This window comes from Papilio polytes, unplaced genomic scaffold (genome assembly GCF_000836215.1).
Source record: "Papilio polytes unplaced genomic scaffold, Ppol_1.0 DF824069.1, whole genome shotgun sequence".
Classification (NCBI taxonomy): domain Eukaryota; kingdom Metazoa; phylum Arthropoda; class Insecta; order Lepidoptera; family Papilionidae; genus Papilio; species Papilio polytes.
In genome coordinates, this window is record NW_013525135.1 from 2,721,780 (window position 1) to 2,737,776 (window position 15,997).

The window sequence follows — 15,997 nt, forward strand, 5'->3', positions numbered from 1 at the left end:
AAGCCGAGACGTATCAGGTACTGTGAATTTATTTAATTATATAAAACGCAATATTACTGTTTACATATAATTTTAGAAATACATTACGCTTTTTTTTAACTTTTAATTTTATAAGTCTATATTCATATTTCATAAATACAGTCAATAGTAAATACAGTATTTCACTATTATTTCATAATATAATACAAATTGGGTATTTACATTTTTTTATATTATAGAAATATACATTTTGCTATTTTACATTACAGCAGTCTCGTTAGCGGAGGTGAATCTGAGGAGGAGGATGATACTCATATGCATAGGCTGAGGTATGTAAATCTCCTATACGTTAAATAAAATATGTAGAATGTGTTTTTGTGTAACCATAATTATTGTACAGATCGACTCGTGCAGCGCGCGCGGAGTCTGTGAGCTCCGGAGAAGAGGATGAAGAAGATGAAGGCTTCCACCTGCTCACTGCTGAGAATCTCTTCTCCACGCTCCTGCACAGAGTAAATAAATTTTGAAATATACATGGCAGTTGCCGCTCCCTCATTAGTCAGAATGCTTTCAAGATGATATTGTTAGTTCTCAAAATTGCCAAATACCATATGATCCTTGTAGGTCTATACTTTGGTGGTATAGTCAGACAAGATTATCTGGTCCGGTGAGAGGCGGCGGTTGGCTTTGTCACAAAATATGTAAAACTTACATGGACATAGAAAAGGGCGTTAAAGACGTAGCAATTAAATAACGAAAATGTCTTGTGACATTTTTGACATTAAGAGGGCGCTGGTGAGCTATCATTACTAAGTTTTAGAGATGTCCTTGTCTGTCTATATTATAAAAAGTCATGTTGTGTTAAGTTTTACGAAATGTAAAGTAAAATTACATATGTGAATGTTGTAAAGACATCAGTATATTTGTAATTTTCGACATTAATGTAATTGTAACAGCGTTATTAACTTCAACACTCAGACTTCTAACTCTCGCAAGAATGGCGCGCTATTCTAATACGTCTGAATGACGTTGACAGATGTCATAGGGATGGGACGTGTTTGATGATCTAGTGTTGCGCTGTTCCATCGTGATACCGATTTTTAAGAGTAATGTATTCATAATGGTGATGTGAACTGTGCAGGTGCGCGCGCTCACTCAGAGGCTGAACGGCGAGGAGGGTCCCGGCTTTCCGCAGCATCCGCACTCGCTCTTCAACAACCTGCAGTCGCCCTTCTTCAACAGGTACACCCCACTGCCTCCCACGCGCGTGTGACACACCCCTTACGTCTATACGAAATGTGTTGAAATAACACTAAAAATACTTTTTTTTATTAATAATTCAAATAACGCAAGTTTTTTTTTTCATTTTATTTATATAAATACTTAGAATTGAAATGTGTTGCAATTTTTCGTCACAAAATAGACAATGTCGACAAGTGTAAGTTTTGTATAAAGAATATAATTACTTGAAAACTATTTTTTACATTTTACTATTCATTAAATTATATCATCAATAACTTTCATTAAAAATAATATTAGCATGGAATGTGTTTTTAAGTTTTTTTTTTTACCAACTAATATGATACTATTAATTTTCCGCATGCAGCCCCCATTTACCAAGGAGACATCTTTTGTAAGTATTGAAAAGTTTCGATTTTTTTATAACATATATAATACATACATTTAACTAATTTACATAGATTTTACAAATGACCACATTAATTTATTTACACGCAGCACTCATAAATTTGTGGAAAGTAAACGAAGTGTCTCAGAAACGTGAGTCTGGATCATACAATCAACAAAACTCGAGCTCTTACGACCGTACAATTTAAAGTTAATCGTTAAATTATTGAAAATTACGTCTCAGACTAAGAAATATACGGTCGTTAGAGCTTCTTTTTCTTTAATAAAAAGCGATGTATTGAATGAGATTTGTTTCAGTGATTTGTCGTGTGTTCCGCAGACGCGAGGGCTGGGGCTCGCGCGAGCTGCACTCCGACTGGGAGTCTATGTTCAACAAGAGCAGGCAGCCGATGCCCAGAGGTGAGTGACGCTTCTCGCATACCATCGCACTGTGTCTCACTGAGTCCCACTGTGTCCCACTGTGTCACACTGTGTCCCACTGTGTCACACTGTGTCCCACTGTGTCGCTCGCTCGGGGAAAACGTCGCCGGTATCGCGCACGCACATGCACGCGTTCGCTACACGCACCTACATCGCTTTGCAGTACAAACAATACAATCACGCTACAATCTTGCTTTGGCAAATCACAGCTATAAGACTCTAACTAAATATGAGTTGAATAAAATAAATTATTTCATTAAGATGTACCCCATTGTATCATTTTGTTTAAAAATATCTTAGCTGCAATTATTGGAACAAAAAAAAAAATAAAAAAATAGTTGAGAAGAGGTAAAAGCTCCAATATTTTCATTTAAGTATATAGTGTAGAGGGCTGGACGTGGCGAAGGACAGAGAGCACTGGTCAAAGTTGGAGGAGGCTTTTACCCATCAGGGATCCATATAAGCATTAAAAATAAATAAATAAATAAAAACATAGTGTAGAGATGATAAATAATAGTTATAAATATTCTTAGTTACAAAAGTACAATCTGTGCCCATTAAATGGATCTCGATGAAAATAATATAAATTACAAAAAAGCTTTGTGAAGGTTTCAGAAGTTTATAAAACACTGAAGTAATCAATTTTTTTTGTTTTATTTTAACTACAAATAGTCATAGTCCCAAAAAGCCAAAATAGGATAAAGAAGTATTTAATTTAACCACAGAATGTATAGTTAAAGAATAAAAATAAAATGAAAAGCATGAATCAACATTGTCGATAGCACAGCGCGTAGTTAGCGGCGAGCACGGCCTGCACTTACAACACGCGAGCTTCACTAAACAAACGAATTAACTATCCAACCATATCATGTCATACGCCGCGAGACTACGACCGTGTCAACCGCGTCACAACCGCGCGTGAACCACGCGACAACCGCGCGAAAACCGCGTCACAAGCGCGCGACAACCGAGTCACAAGCGCGGGACAACCGCGTCACAAGCGCGCGACAACCGCGTCACAAGCGCGGGACAATCGCGCCGCGATGCCAGCGCCGTTTTCCACCGATCGTTTGATCTTACCTAACTTGCACAACATATTCGACAGACTTCTCATAATGATAATAAAGTCTATCATATATGTTGTTTTCGTATTTTTTGTTGTTTCGTAGATTTAATTAACAACATTAATATTTTTAACATTTTTTCTGCATTGTAGTGTTCTTTTTTCAATTTTGCATTATATGTGCAGGTGTTGATTTTCTCCTACCCGCTAACCCGAGCAGGAAAATGTTGCATTGTTCTTCGTTATTATTATAGATTTTTTATAATTAGCAAAATGCATGAATTGGAAATGAAAAGGCATTTTTTATTTTATTGTCTGGCAATGCAGTAATGTTCGATACAATAAAATTTGAGTTAAGATTTTTTAAAATTTTAGAGTTTGGGCAGTATTATTTGGAAAATTACAGTTAATTTGTTTGCAAAGTGAAACGTGGCATAAATGTGTAGATAGTGGATGTGGTAGCACTCAGTATTGCTCTCGTGTGGGGCGGGGGCGGGGCAGCGAGGGCCGCGGGGCGGGGGCGGGGGCGGAGCAGCGGTAGTGAGGTTGTGTTGGTGTGGTTGCAGTTGGGTTGCGCGTTACACTGCATGCTCCGACCAAATCTTCACTTCACAGCGGCAACAGCGCCAACCACAAACCCGCCACAAACGACACACAGGAATAGGTACTACAACATATTTATTTCTTCATTTATGTGTTTTGTGTTACGCACCGCGCTGCGGCTGTTTACCAGAATCGATATGCCTTTATAACGCGGTCCACATCGCTACAGCAGTTCATTTGCATTCTGGTAAATTGAATTTGATCAAAAAGCAACATTTTAATGCATACTTTTGTGTTTTGTTTTGCATATCCGAGCTTCCGTTTGATCTTAATCGATTAGACTTTCAACGATTAACTTTTAACCCACTGCATCGATGTTAAATCTAATTTTAAACTACTGTTGTTTTTTTTCTATAATATTTTTTAAATTATTGAATAGTAAGTCCGCTCTAGCAATATTTTTTAAATAGAAGCGGAACCGAGAATAACACGAAAAGCCACTGTAAATATCATACCGTGAGCGTAATGCATGATCAAAACCGTGTGTCTTTTGGGTTCCGTTGCAGGTAGTTGTAAGAAAGCCGGCAAGAAGCAACAAACGTCGAAAGCACAGCAAACGGAAACGGAGCGCGGTTTAGATCTGTCGGACTTGGATCTGAGCTCGATAGAGTTTTCTGAGCGGGAGATGGCCGCGTTGTCGGGCCTCACGCCGGCGCTCTCGCGGCGTCTGCAGCAGCAGCTGCTCGCGCACCTGCCGCCCGCCGCCGCGCGCTCGCTGCGCCGCACGCTCTCGCTGCACGCCGCGTCGCCCGCCGCAGCCGCCGCCGCGCCGCCCCGCCACCGCGCGCACCGCAGCCACTCCGCCTCCAAGTACAGCGAACCGACAAACTCCGACGTCCTCGACCGACTCGCACCCCTCCACGACAAACAACCACCCGCACCCACACACGAACCGGATACCAAGTTGGACCTCGAAGAAAATAACATTAGCGATCAAATCCGCGATGATGGTGACATTAAAGGCGTCCCACGTCGCTACCTGCGGGGACATTCCGTTAAATCCATCGATGATGATACCTCTAAAGACAATACACCGGAGCAGAATATCGATAGAACCGCCCCTCAATCACCGAAAAACGATCCCAAGAGAGTTGACGATCTCATTGCACAAAACGAAAAAATAGAAAGTATCAATAAAAATGACGACATGGATTTAGCTACGTCTTCGCACTTGGCCCAGTTTTGTACGCTACCGCGTCTCAAGCGAGGCTCGGTGACGTCTCGCGACTCCACATCACCTGTTTCTATCGCAGATTCGATAGGGTATGATTTTGCAGCGAAAAATGTTGGAAAGGAGCCCTCTACATCCAGAGCCAGTAGTATTCGTAACTCCCAGGATCGGCCACTTCTTAGCAAATATTTAATTCCAGAACGACATTTTTCTTTGGACGAATCGTACACATCTGATTCGGGAAGTATAATATCAGAACCGAGTTACATCGCCGCATACGGTACATCGTCTTTGGGTAATACGTCCGGCTTAGGTTTTAGGCGTCACTCGATGAGGCTCCCGGGAGATCAACCTAGAAAACGTATTTCAAGATTCCTCAGGTCTGACTTTTATGACACTCCCCCTGACGATAGTCTTTATGCAAAACACAAAAAGGAAAAAGAATTAGAAACACAGAAAATTCTAAAAGAAATACGAGAAAAGAAGAACAAGTCATTGGATTCCCCAAAAAGCCCAGTGGAATGTAATGAAACGTCAATTTTGAATAAAGATGAATCTGCTTATCTTCGTAAATGCTTATCGCCAGTAGGTAATTTATTAAGTAGAGAACGCAGCAGATCTACTACGCCATTTTTCCCAATTTTAGATAATATCAAAGAAACTAATTTAGACACTTCATTGACGATAACAGACGCAAAGAAAAATATTAAGAACGACTTGCGTAAAAGTAGTTTGACAGAAGAGAAACTTCAAAACAAAGAATCTAAGATGAAAAGACCTAAGAGCTATCCAGTTAAAAGTTTTAATTCTTTAGAAGAAACAGGCAAAACTGGAGCACAGGAAACAATAGAATCAATAGATCGGGAAATCGAAGAAAGGAAATCTAAAAGAGAATCAAAACTTATACGCCCAAAGAGTTATCCCGCTACCACACCATCACCAGAAAAAATCAATTCCAATAAAAATGAAATGAAAAAGAAAGATTTAACTTCAAAAGACGAACATAATAAGAACGACACCAAAAGTGACGTGGAGGTAAGCTTTAACTTTACGTTGCCCAAGAAAAAAAGTCTAACTACGAAATCGGAAACATTAACAAAGAATAATGATTTAACAGAAGAAAAAACGGAGTTTAAACAAGAAACTTCCACGCCCGCACTTGTGTTAAAAAAATATAAAATAATCAATGAGGATACCGATACGAAAAGTCTACACAATACTCACACTGGAAACGGTACAATCGTTGATAATGCCACACTAAATGGATCTGTAGTAGAAGACAATAAAGTCGTAGAAATTAAAAAATCCGAAAGTGATACTAATAAAAAAACCGTTAAAAAGAAAGTTATTAAAAAAGTTTCATCAAAATCAAAGACTGACGTAATTAGTAACCAAGAAAGTATCGATGGTACAAATTCAACTGATAAGAAAAAAGTGGTAAAGAAAGTAAAAGAAAAAAGTAACGAAGATAACAAAGCTACAGCTGTCAAAAAGAAGTCTGTTTTACAATCCATAGGGCATAAATTAGAAAAATTAGCGTCGTCAAAATCGAATTCCCCAGAGAAATCATCTCAAAGCAGTATAGCATCAAAAGAACTGAAAAAAGCGTGTTCCAAATTAAACAGATTGCAACGAGAACAATCTGTTCCCGTAGAAACGGATCCTCCCACCGAATCAAATCTTATCAAAAGAGCCGTCACTCTTACAGACGTTGCCGCTTTAGATAGTCAAAATGTTCCTCAAAATAAAACTACTGTTTCCAAAGTTTTAGGACTCTTTAAGAAATTTGAATCAAAAGAAAAAAGTCCAAAGTCTGTTATCGAAAATTGTGCGAGTGAAGATCCTATAATGAGCAATAGTAAAAGTAACAAATTCGATACTAATACCGAAACGAACTTAGAGAACGAGAAAGATAAACCAAAAAGGCCAACCTCATTATTGTTAAATGGCTTAGGACGTAAAAATAAATATAATAAATCGGCAAGTGACAGTGTTTCCGTTATCTCATTAGAAACAGACGAGCAGCCAGTACTTAAGAAAGATCGTGAACCCAAAGGTGTTAGAAATACGTTAAAATTAGATTTCTCCAAATTGCCAAGAGTAAAAAAAATAGTTCCTACAAATCCTGTGATAGAACCGCAAATTATGAATGTATCACTGACTGATAAAGAAAACGAAAAGAAAAATATAGTAGAAAAAAGCCAAATAATACTCGACAGCAATGACGCAAACGACATACAATCTCGCAGTCGCTCGAGAAGCAGGTCGATCTATTCTAATTCCGATGTTAAATCTGAACATAGTGCAGAAATAAAAGGAGCAGATAAATTTTCCGAAACATTTACTGGAAACTCGGCTCTTAGACTTATCCGCAACAAGGATTCCATTAGTCCCGAAAAGGAAGACATCGTTGATAGAATTCGAAGAAAAAGTTTTTATTCGAGATTCAATGAAAAAAAGCAAAGACGGAAAAGTAGTTTAGTGGGCCCCGGCGCCACTGAATATGATCCTGTGGCGCGGCTGCACTCCCAGCCCGCGGAGACTAAACTGGACGTCTCTCCCTCGTCTCCTATCAACTACGACTTGTCACCCGGCTACTCCATCGCGTCAGACTTGTCACCGTCCACCGACCGGTACAGATCCCTTCTCACTGATCTTCCAAGTAACCGGGGTTTGAGATACGATAGTATCAATGACAAAATTGACACATACAGGTCACTGGACCGGAATGACTTGAGGAAGTATTCCAGCGGCAGGAGTTACCTAGATTACGATCAACCAGGGACATACGGCGGTCACAGGTACTCACGAACCAAATCTCTCCTCGAAAATTGTGATGGTAACGAGGACCACGGCTTGAGTCACCTGAGAGACCCTGTGAAATACAGTAGGACTAATTCTTTGTACACTCCTGGGAACTACGCTACGTACAGACCGAAAAGGACGAGGAATTCCGCTATTATATTAAAAGAAAGCGAAAAGGAACCGAGCCCAGAAAACATACTTGAGAAAATAAGGAATAGAAAGATCTCAATCAGCGTGACGAGGAAAGCCGACTCTGAGGATTCACTGCCAAGGTGTGTATACTTCGCATAATACATGTTACGTAAATAATTCAAATAACTTTCCCGAAATTACAAGATTTTTCTCTTTGCACGCTTCATGCTTTTGAATAAAAACTTGCACTAATACATTAAAGGTTTTATAATGTATAGATAATATACGGAAAAACTTAAATGTAAAATATTATGTAAGTAGATCGTAATGTATAGACCCATCATTCACAGTTTACACAGTAATCGAATTATTTAATATTCGCTCGAAAAGATTCAATAGAGATTGTAACAATTATTTCATTGGGCACTATAATAGAAACAATTTGAGACTCGGCGGTGCTCGTAGTCATTTGAATGTTACGCATTTTCAGATCCAATGTCTCATCTAAAAGCGAAGGCGACTGTGCAGAACGCTCTGAGAAAACTGACTGAGAGGCGCTACTGAGCGGTCTGCGAGATTCAACATCGATCGTTTGTGATTAAACGTTAGCATTATCAACAAACTTTACACATAATTTATTTATTCATTTTAGAATTATAATTAGTCGATCACAGTCTACCATATAAATTGCTTCTTGCTGTTTGAATATTTGATTTTAGTTCTTGCCACTGAGCTGTAGTATGCATTTCGCAATATAAGTTAAGACGCAAAATACTCAAAGGTGTAACTTTAATTTGGGAATTGATTTTAACTTAGTCAAGAATGTCTATAATAATGTAATTGCAACGTAAATGAAGTGTCTGAATTACATGTTAAGATAAGGCGTGAAATAACTTTTCTATTTTAAGATAAGCGAGGAATTGCATTGATAAGGCAGTAACAGTATGTGCTTTTTGAAATCGAATTGACTAGAGTTAATTATCAATGAAAGTTGGAAATGTTTTGCGATTAACTTTTTTTTAAGGAAAAGGTTATATGAAACACATCTTACGTGCCTTTATACGACATAAGCGACTGGATTTTATATAAAACTTTTTATTATTAGAAGAGGGCGACACGATTTTTGTGTGTTTGCACAAATAACGCTGGTTATTTTGAACTTTAGCTGTCGTAGTTGACTTTGTATGCTGCCGAAGTCAATTTAAGTTATATTAACAAAACATGAAAGTATTGAAAGCTAAGTCACGAAACAGTTATCGAATAGAATGGTGCTTAGTTGAAGATTTTCTTAGAATATAATTTGTATTTATAGAATATGTTAAAGAATTTGTAGGTATGAACTATATCAACGAAAGTTTTGTGTTTCCTTTCAAAAGTAATTTATATTTTAATTGTAATTTTTAAACACTATATAAAGGAATTGTTTGCAATCGTTGCCATATTCACCTCTCTGTAGTGGACAGTGGTCAGCTAGGCTATAGGACGGGCGTTGACAGACATAGACATTTTGCGCCACCTCCATTATTTTTCATATCGAATCTATTTATTACTTTTTTTTATTAGATTGAGTCTATTTATTAGTGTGTGGTGATTGTTAATATTTGTACCGTTTGTCATGGTCGAGCGATACTGTGATTTGAAGATAAATATTAAAATTACTATCACACGCGTTTTGTATTGAATGTGAATAAATCATATAGTTGAAATGCTATTTTGGCTTTTATTTTTATCCTTTAATACAAGCAAACCTTGTTATTCAAATAATATATATAGAATATGCAAAGTTCGGTTGAGACATTTTTCACATGATCTTATTAACACTACCTATTAGATCCTCAAAACAACACGTCAATGTTAACATAAAAAAAATGTTTTATAACAACTGACAGTACCTTTCAGAGAAAGTACCGGTGAATACATTTTGTTCGCTATCTTTGGTTTCCTAAGACAAAATAGAAGTATTTATGGTGTAATTTTAAATAAACTGTTACCTGGGATATTTCAAAATAATTTTCATAACTTGATCATGAAAAAAAAAAACATTTCGTGTAGAAATATAATTTATTTTCTATACCAATAATCAAAATTCATTGAAGAAAATATATTCAAGCGGCAGCGAGAGGTTCCAGATCCTCAAAGTACTTGGCTTGTGCGTCTGCGAGTTGTTCAAGGAGGTCGTCCACGTTGGTGTCGGGGAAGCGCTCCACCCACGACGACACCATGCCCTGCGCACTCGCCGGGTACCGCTTTAGTTCCACCTCCTTATCTATTGTGAAAAAATAACGCATACTTTAGTAAAATAGAAAATTATAGGCCACAAGACAATACAATTACAAAAAAATCACTTAAGAAAATATAAAAAGTTATCGTAATCAGTCAAAAAAAAATTGCTACTTATCTTGCCTATATATAGAAGTACATTATGGTCCTTTGAGCCGGATAATCTATCATTTTGGTAAACACCATGATGATACAATTTATTGAATAAATCTTATAAGTTGAGGTTACCTTTGAGTATCGTGTTGGGCTGCACGAAGATGTTCCGCGGCTGCTTGTGCAGCAGCACGATGTCCCGCCAGCGCGCCCACTCGCCCTCCAGCCGGCTGTAGCGCGCGAACAGCTGCTCCGCCGCCGCCGCGTCGCCCGTCGCCTTCAGCGTCTGCAGCTTCACCAGGAACTCGCCTGCGACATTTATTATCAACCTTCAAGTGCCTCTTAATCTATACTAATATAATAAAATGCAGACACACATCTTTGTTATGCAGGATATCAGCTAGCACTGATTTTTTTTTAAATATTACCCTACACTTACGACAAAGAGGAAAGATTTATTTTTGCGTTTGTATTTAAATAACTCAAAAACTGCAGGGCCGATTTTAAAAATTCTTACACCATGAAAAAGCTATCAGTGAGTAACGTAGGCTCTATTATAGCTAGTGATGAATAATAGTATAATCACCGATGATCCTCTTGCCGTCGGTGGCGATGCGGTGCCTGTCGAGTGTTAGCAGTAGGTCCTGTCCGCGCGCGGGCTCCGTCACCGTCAGTAGGCCTTCGCCCTCCAGCTGCAGCAGACGCATTAGCACGAAGCGCGCCCGTGCGTGTGCCTGAAAACATTCACGATCAACCACTTTTAAAGAATATCTGCTGTCATTGATAAATTGTGAACTTAGTCTTTAATATAATAGGCATATTGTTAACAGCGCCCTCTATGAAACCACAGCTGTACTAGCGGTAACAAAAGAAGCCAACAGATGGCGTTGTAGCAAACCGGCACTGTAACTCCGGGCAGCGACGCGGCTTAGCAAAACTATTTAACACAATACATTCGTATTTAAATCTAAGAAGTTTTTTTTTTTCGAATTTACCTACAGTCAGTGCCCCAACACATTATAAACTATAAGCAAATTTAACTGAACGAATCAGTATGATCAATGGCCCCTATGGAAAAAATCCAATAGGACGATTCGGTGGCATTGGTCTAACGGGAGAAACCCGAACATGAGTTTATGTAAATTATGTGTAAAATAAATGAGATTTAAGAAACGTTTTATAAAGTAAAATAGGACGATCTAAGGAACGAGTTGATAAGAAACAAGAGCGATGTTGGTGTTTACCTGCAGCCAGGTGTCTGTGGAGGGCTGGTACATCTCGGTGGCCTTGGCGACGCCGTTCCACAGCAGGCTGAGCCAGTTCACGTATGTCACATCCTCCGCTTCTTGGCCCTCGTACCCGAAGATCCTGAACAAAACAATACATTTATGACGGACCTAAGTTTAGTGAAAGCGCCATCTAGCGATTTTGATGTGAAGGATATAAAGTTCTTGCCCTTCAGTGAGATCCTTCACAGTTAGGTAGTTGATTTTTACGAAGATTGCTAATATTTTAAAGAGGAAAGATTTGTATTTTTGTATGTATTGAAATAACTCAAAAACTTTTGGTCCCATTTATAAAAATCTTTCACCATTAAAAAGCTACGTTTAATAAGCCACATTTTCTATTATTTTTTTAATTAGACGGGGGCGAAGTTGCGAGTAGCTAGTATATCATACTTGACGATCTCCGGCAGCACGGAGAGGTAGAGTCCGACAGCCTCAGCGCGGCATTCCTCGAACGCGGAGCCCAGCGTCGTGAACTTGCTGTCGTACGTCTCGCCCTCACTATACCATGTCTCGATCTCTTTTCCTAAAAAAAAATAATTTCAAGTAAATATCATAATATCATTTTCAGATATTTTGTCGGCACGAAATAACGTGCGAGTTGCTACGCAGAACAAAATTTAGAATTTAGCGGGAATCGGAAGAAGGACATTGTGTAGAATTTAGCGGGATTAGGGAGAATGACCTTGAGCCTCCGAGATATTTTAATGATTTTTTTTAAAATACCTGTTAGAGGATTCTTGACCTTCTCCTTGTCGAAATTAAATGTTCCATCAGCGTTCTGGCGCAATAACTTTCCGCTCCCGTGACCCAACAGCTCGTGTAGACCCACTTGCACCTGAAAGTTATAAATTACATATGTTAGGCATTAATTCAAATAAATAGTCTAAAAATGGTTCTTAAATATGTTAATATGATATTTGAATACTCTACATACCTCAAAGGAAGCGACTCTGTATTTATCGAGCAATGCCTTATCTTGTTCGGAGAGGAATGGTATGACGGACTCCTTGTAAGCGGCGGGGATCACGTTACCGAGCGACACGTTCTTGAAGCCTTCGTTCTGACGGATTTCGTCATCTAATGATAAACAAGGAAAAAATAACCAAGTCTATTTGTAACGGAATATTTTTACTTTTAATTAGTATTACCAGATGCAAAATTTAAATTTATACTATTACTTATCTAGTGCAGTTAATATGGTTGGACAACATGTTCTTACAATTCGGAATGTTGATGCCAGCTGGTATGCCACTGCCGGAGAATGTCAGCACATCGAGGCTGGTGAAGTCAGGCCTGAGGAAAGTGTCTTTCTCCAGATCCTGGCCCCAGGGCAGCAGCTTAATGAAGCCCTCGGCTCCATCCACCAAGCGTCCAAACTTCTTTGACATCTCCTTATTCACCATGGCAACAAAGCCCTCGAATTCTCCTCTCTGGCCACTCGGGTCACGGTATGTCTCAATAAAACCTTGATACCTACAAAAAAAACAATGAAAGAAAAAATTACAAACCACATAACTTCAGATTATTAATAATTAACAAATTCTATGTCATTACCTTCCAGATGCTATTTACTATACTATGAATGTAAGCTATTTACATAGTTTATTTTTTTTAACTTCGCGCAGGCGGAATCGCGGGCAACAGTTAGTAATTTTTAAGTACTTAAGTGGTATGCACTTAACAAGTTAAACTTACGTTTCAATGATAGGTCCTTTATCTTTGATCCAAAACCTGCTGCCTTCCTTATGTTCATTTAAATCTCCTTCATTAAAACTATTGACATAGTGCTTGAGCATGTTTTTCTCATTATCGTTAGCTGCGTATTCCTGAGCTTTGGTGAGGTTTTCACTGGCAAGCTTCAGTAGCGGTGAATAGTCTCCGCGGGTCACTTGGAAGTATGCATTCTTGTATAATTCCTTGTCCATTGTCAGCATTGGTTTGGGAGATGATTCCACACTTGCTAAATGTATAGTGTATAAAGGTACTGGAAAGGTAAAAACGCAATTAATTTAATATTGACATGTTCCATGGTAACATTTTTTTTTTATTAAAATGCTGCCAGCATTGATGGCACTATACATGTTAAATAGATTCTAACTGATATATATAATTATTTACTTCAGATGACTAATACAAGGTTTTCAAATATCTATCCTAAGTTAATACAAAATGAACACTGAACCGAATTTTAAATATTTTGTAAGAGTGTGCGCACATCGGAAATTAAATTATCGCACAATTGTTTAGTCTCCCTTTAATTCCTATGAGCTTATAGGAGGTAGAGTGTGTGAGTAGGTGGGGAGATGCACTTTGTCCTCGACTTTTAGTTGTGCTACTAAACTATTAAATTGGCTGCCACACAATTGACTATCGCACAAAAGTTATAGTTTAGTTAAAGATGAGCACCTGCTCTAAGTATCACTTACAAACAGTTGTCAAAATTTCTATAAAATAAGTATAAAGTAAGTAAATAGGTATAGTCTCAAGATGGTGGTATACATAAAAATGTTGTTACAGTAATCTGTTGTTAGTAACTTACATCCATCATCAGCAGTTGTTTTAAATGTCCGACAAATGTAGGCTTCAATTCGTTTAGTTTTCATCCAATCATTAACCAAATTAGAATCCTCTTCAGTGCAGTTGCTAGAGAAATATGTTGTTACTCCCTAGAATGTAGAAGCTTAGTTAATTGTAAGACTGACTTGTATAAGTAAAATATTTTTTTTTAATAGTAGTTTTAAAACAATGACTTTATAATATTAAAAACATGACTTTTATTGATATTATTTAGTTTAATCCTATATTACCTTACTAGCCAAACCTAAACTAGTCAGTCTTGGAGTCAGGCTATACATAGCACTTTGAACTTTTTGCCATAACTTTGTTATATGAGTATTGTCATTTTCATATGCTTTTGATGATTTTACAATGAGTTCAAATGCATCTTTAGAAAGATTTGGAATGAATTTTGTGTCACCGAATCCCTTGTAGTTACCACTATTGGCAAACAAGCCACCAGCATATACCAGGAATGCCTGTAAACACATGTATCATTAGGACAACTTATATGCGGTAAGTTGTATGAATTTAAAACAGACTAGCTGCTATTTGTGACTTTGTCCATGTGAAATTTTAAAATATAGCCATGTTGCTCAGTGATAAAATAGCTTTTTAATGGTGTAAAAGTTTATAATTTTAGCCTAACAATCTTCTATTCTCTCTATAATATTAGTAAAAACTATTCTTTGTAGAACTAGTTCTATTTCTATAAATATATTTCTATTAATAATTTAACATCATATAATATCAACTTACTGATGGAATAAACCAACACATTTAATTTGAGTTCTAGTTATCATAAATGATAAACTAGACAAGTAGTTATAGAGTGGAAACATTTATCTAACAGGATGTGGTAAACCTATCAACTACAACATTGACTATTTTGCTTGTATTTATTTATCATAGGAAAAATGTTTTTTTTTTTAATCTACAATCTAGAATTTACAGATTTCATAAATGTATTACAATGTTAAAACCCAAGGTAATCACATAAGAAATCAGCATTTATTTTTGTAAATATATTATTTTTGTATACAATATCAGTGGCTTACTTACTTGGAAATCATCTTCAGACACTCCCGCCTTTAATGCAGATTCTTTAAGATTCTCCAATGGCTCTCCAAGGAAGATTCTATGCAAGAGTGAAAAGATCTTCGGTGACTCTGGACTAGTTTGAAGTAATACTATGAGTCCACCATTCCATGCAGCCTAGTTGAAAAAATGTACATAATGTAATCAACATTAAATTATAAGTATTTTATAAAACAACTTTGTAACTTGTATAAATTACTTACATGACTCAGATAGTGAGCATAAAGTTTTTCCTTATTTGTCAAATTATTAAATGCTTGTGAACTATCCAGTTCCACAAATCTTTGATTATTTGGCAACAAGAAATTTGATTTGTCTTCCATTGCTAAAACGAAAAACAAAGGTTAAAAGAGGTTAGACGCGATTAGAAAGTCAAAATAGATTTCTCAATTTGACTGCTATCAGACTCGGTACTGACCATTAACTACTATTGCCGGATGTACAGGTTTAGACTGAAGTGGACCAATTCCAGTAAGACTCTTGCTATATTTGTTAAGAAATGAATCAGCAGTTAAGATGTGCCGGCATTTTACAAGGTTAATAGTCAGAATTCGAAACATTGGGATAGATTTTTGATGTTTATTTCAACTCAATATTTGATTTATAAGATCCGTACTTACTATATTTTGATTAAAAATATTTCTTTACTTCTAAAATAAAAGTTTTAGTGTGAAAGAAATTGCTTTTTAGTAATCTTGAACTACAAAAGAAAAGCAATCAACTTTAAAACTTCAAATTCAAACTTCAAACTCACCAACCAACAAAGAGCAAGTTGGAAAATAGGTCTCATCAATAACAAAGAACAAGTTGTAAGAGCAACAAGCCAAACAAATGAAAACCAAGGCATACCTTAATGTTAAA

The 15,997-nt window shown here is 37.2% G+C and overlaps 2 protein-coding genes across 3 annotated transcripts in view; one reads left to right on the forward strand and one right to left on the reverse strand.

The window, feature by feature from the left end:
* Positions 1-9,531, forward strand: part of LOC106100100 — a 33,532-nt gene extending 24,001 nt beyond the window's left edge. The window contains exons 20-27 of the mRNA XM_013278836.1: positions 4-17; positions 249-308; positions 380-491; positions 1,121-1,221; positions 1,586-1,612; positions 1,946-2,025; positions 4,219-7,960; positions 8,311-9,531. Of these exons, the coding sequence (XP_013134290.1) occupies positions 4-17; positions 249-308; positions 380-491; positions 1,121-1,221; positions 1,586-1,612; positions 1,946-2,025; positions 4,219-7,960; positions 8,311-8,371 (4,197 nt within the window). The 3' untranslated portion in view covers positions 8,372-9,531. The remainder of the gene's footprint in view (positions 1-3; positions 18-248; positions 309-379; positions 492-1,120; positions 1,222-1,585; positions 1,613-1,945; positions 2,026-4,218; positions 7,961-8,310) is intronic.
* Positions 9,532-9,862: 331 nt separating this feature from the next.
* LOC106100162 (dipeptidyl peptidase 3) lies at positions 9,863-15,866 on the reverse strand. 2 transcript variants are annotated; one of them, XM_013278915.1, is made up of 14 exons: positions 15,757-15,866; positions 15,340-15,461; positions 15,101-15,253; positions 14,290-14,517; positions 14,022-14,148; positions 13,178-13,466; positions 12,702-12,955; positions 12,417-12,559; positions 12,206-12,317; positions 11,873-12,005; positions 11,438-11,561; positions 10,780-10,927; positions 10,329-10,502; positions 9,863-10,086 (listed from the first exon to the last, which is right to left on the reverse strand). In XM_013278915.1, exons 2-14 carry the CDS (start codon positions 15,457-15,459, stop codon positions 9,926-9,928), a joined length of 2,166 nt encoding a protein of 721 aa, XP_013134369.1. In that variant the 5' UTR covers positions 15,460-15,461; positions 15,757-15,866; the 3' UTR covers positions 9,863-9,925. The 2 variants fall into 2 exon arrangements, with proteins under 2 accessions (XP_013134369.1, XP_013134368.1); XM_013278914.1 differs by lacking the exon at positions 15,757-15,866 and adding an exon at positions 15,555-15,739.
* Positions 15,867-15,997: the final 131 nt, after the last annotated feature.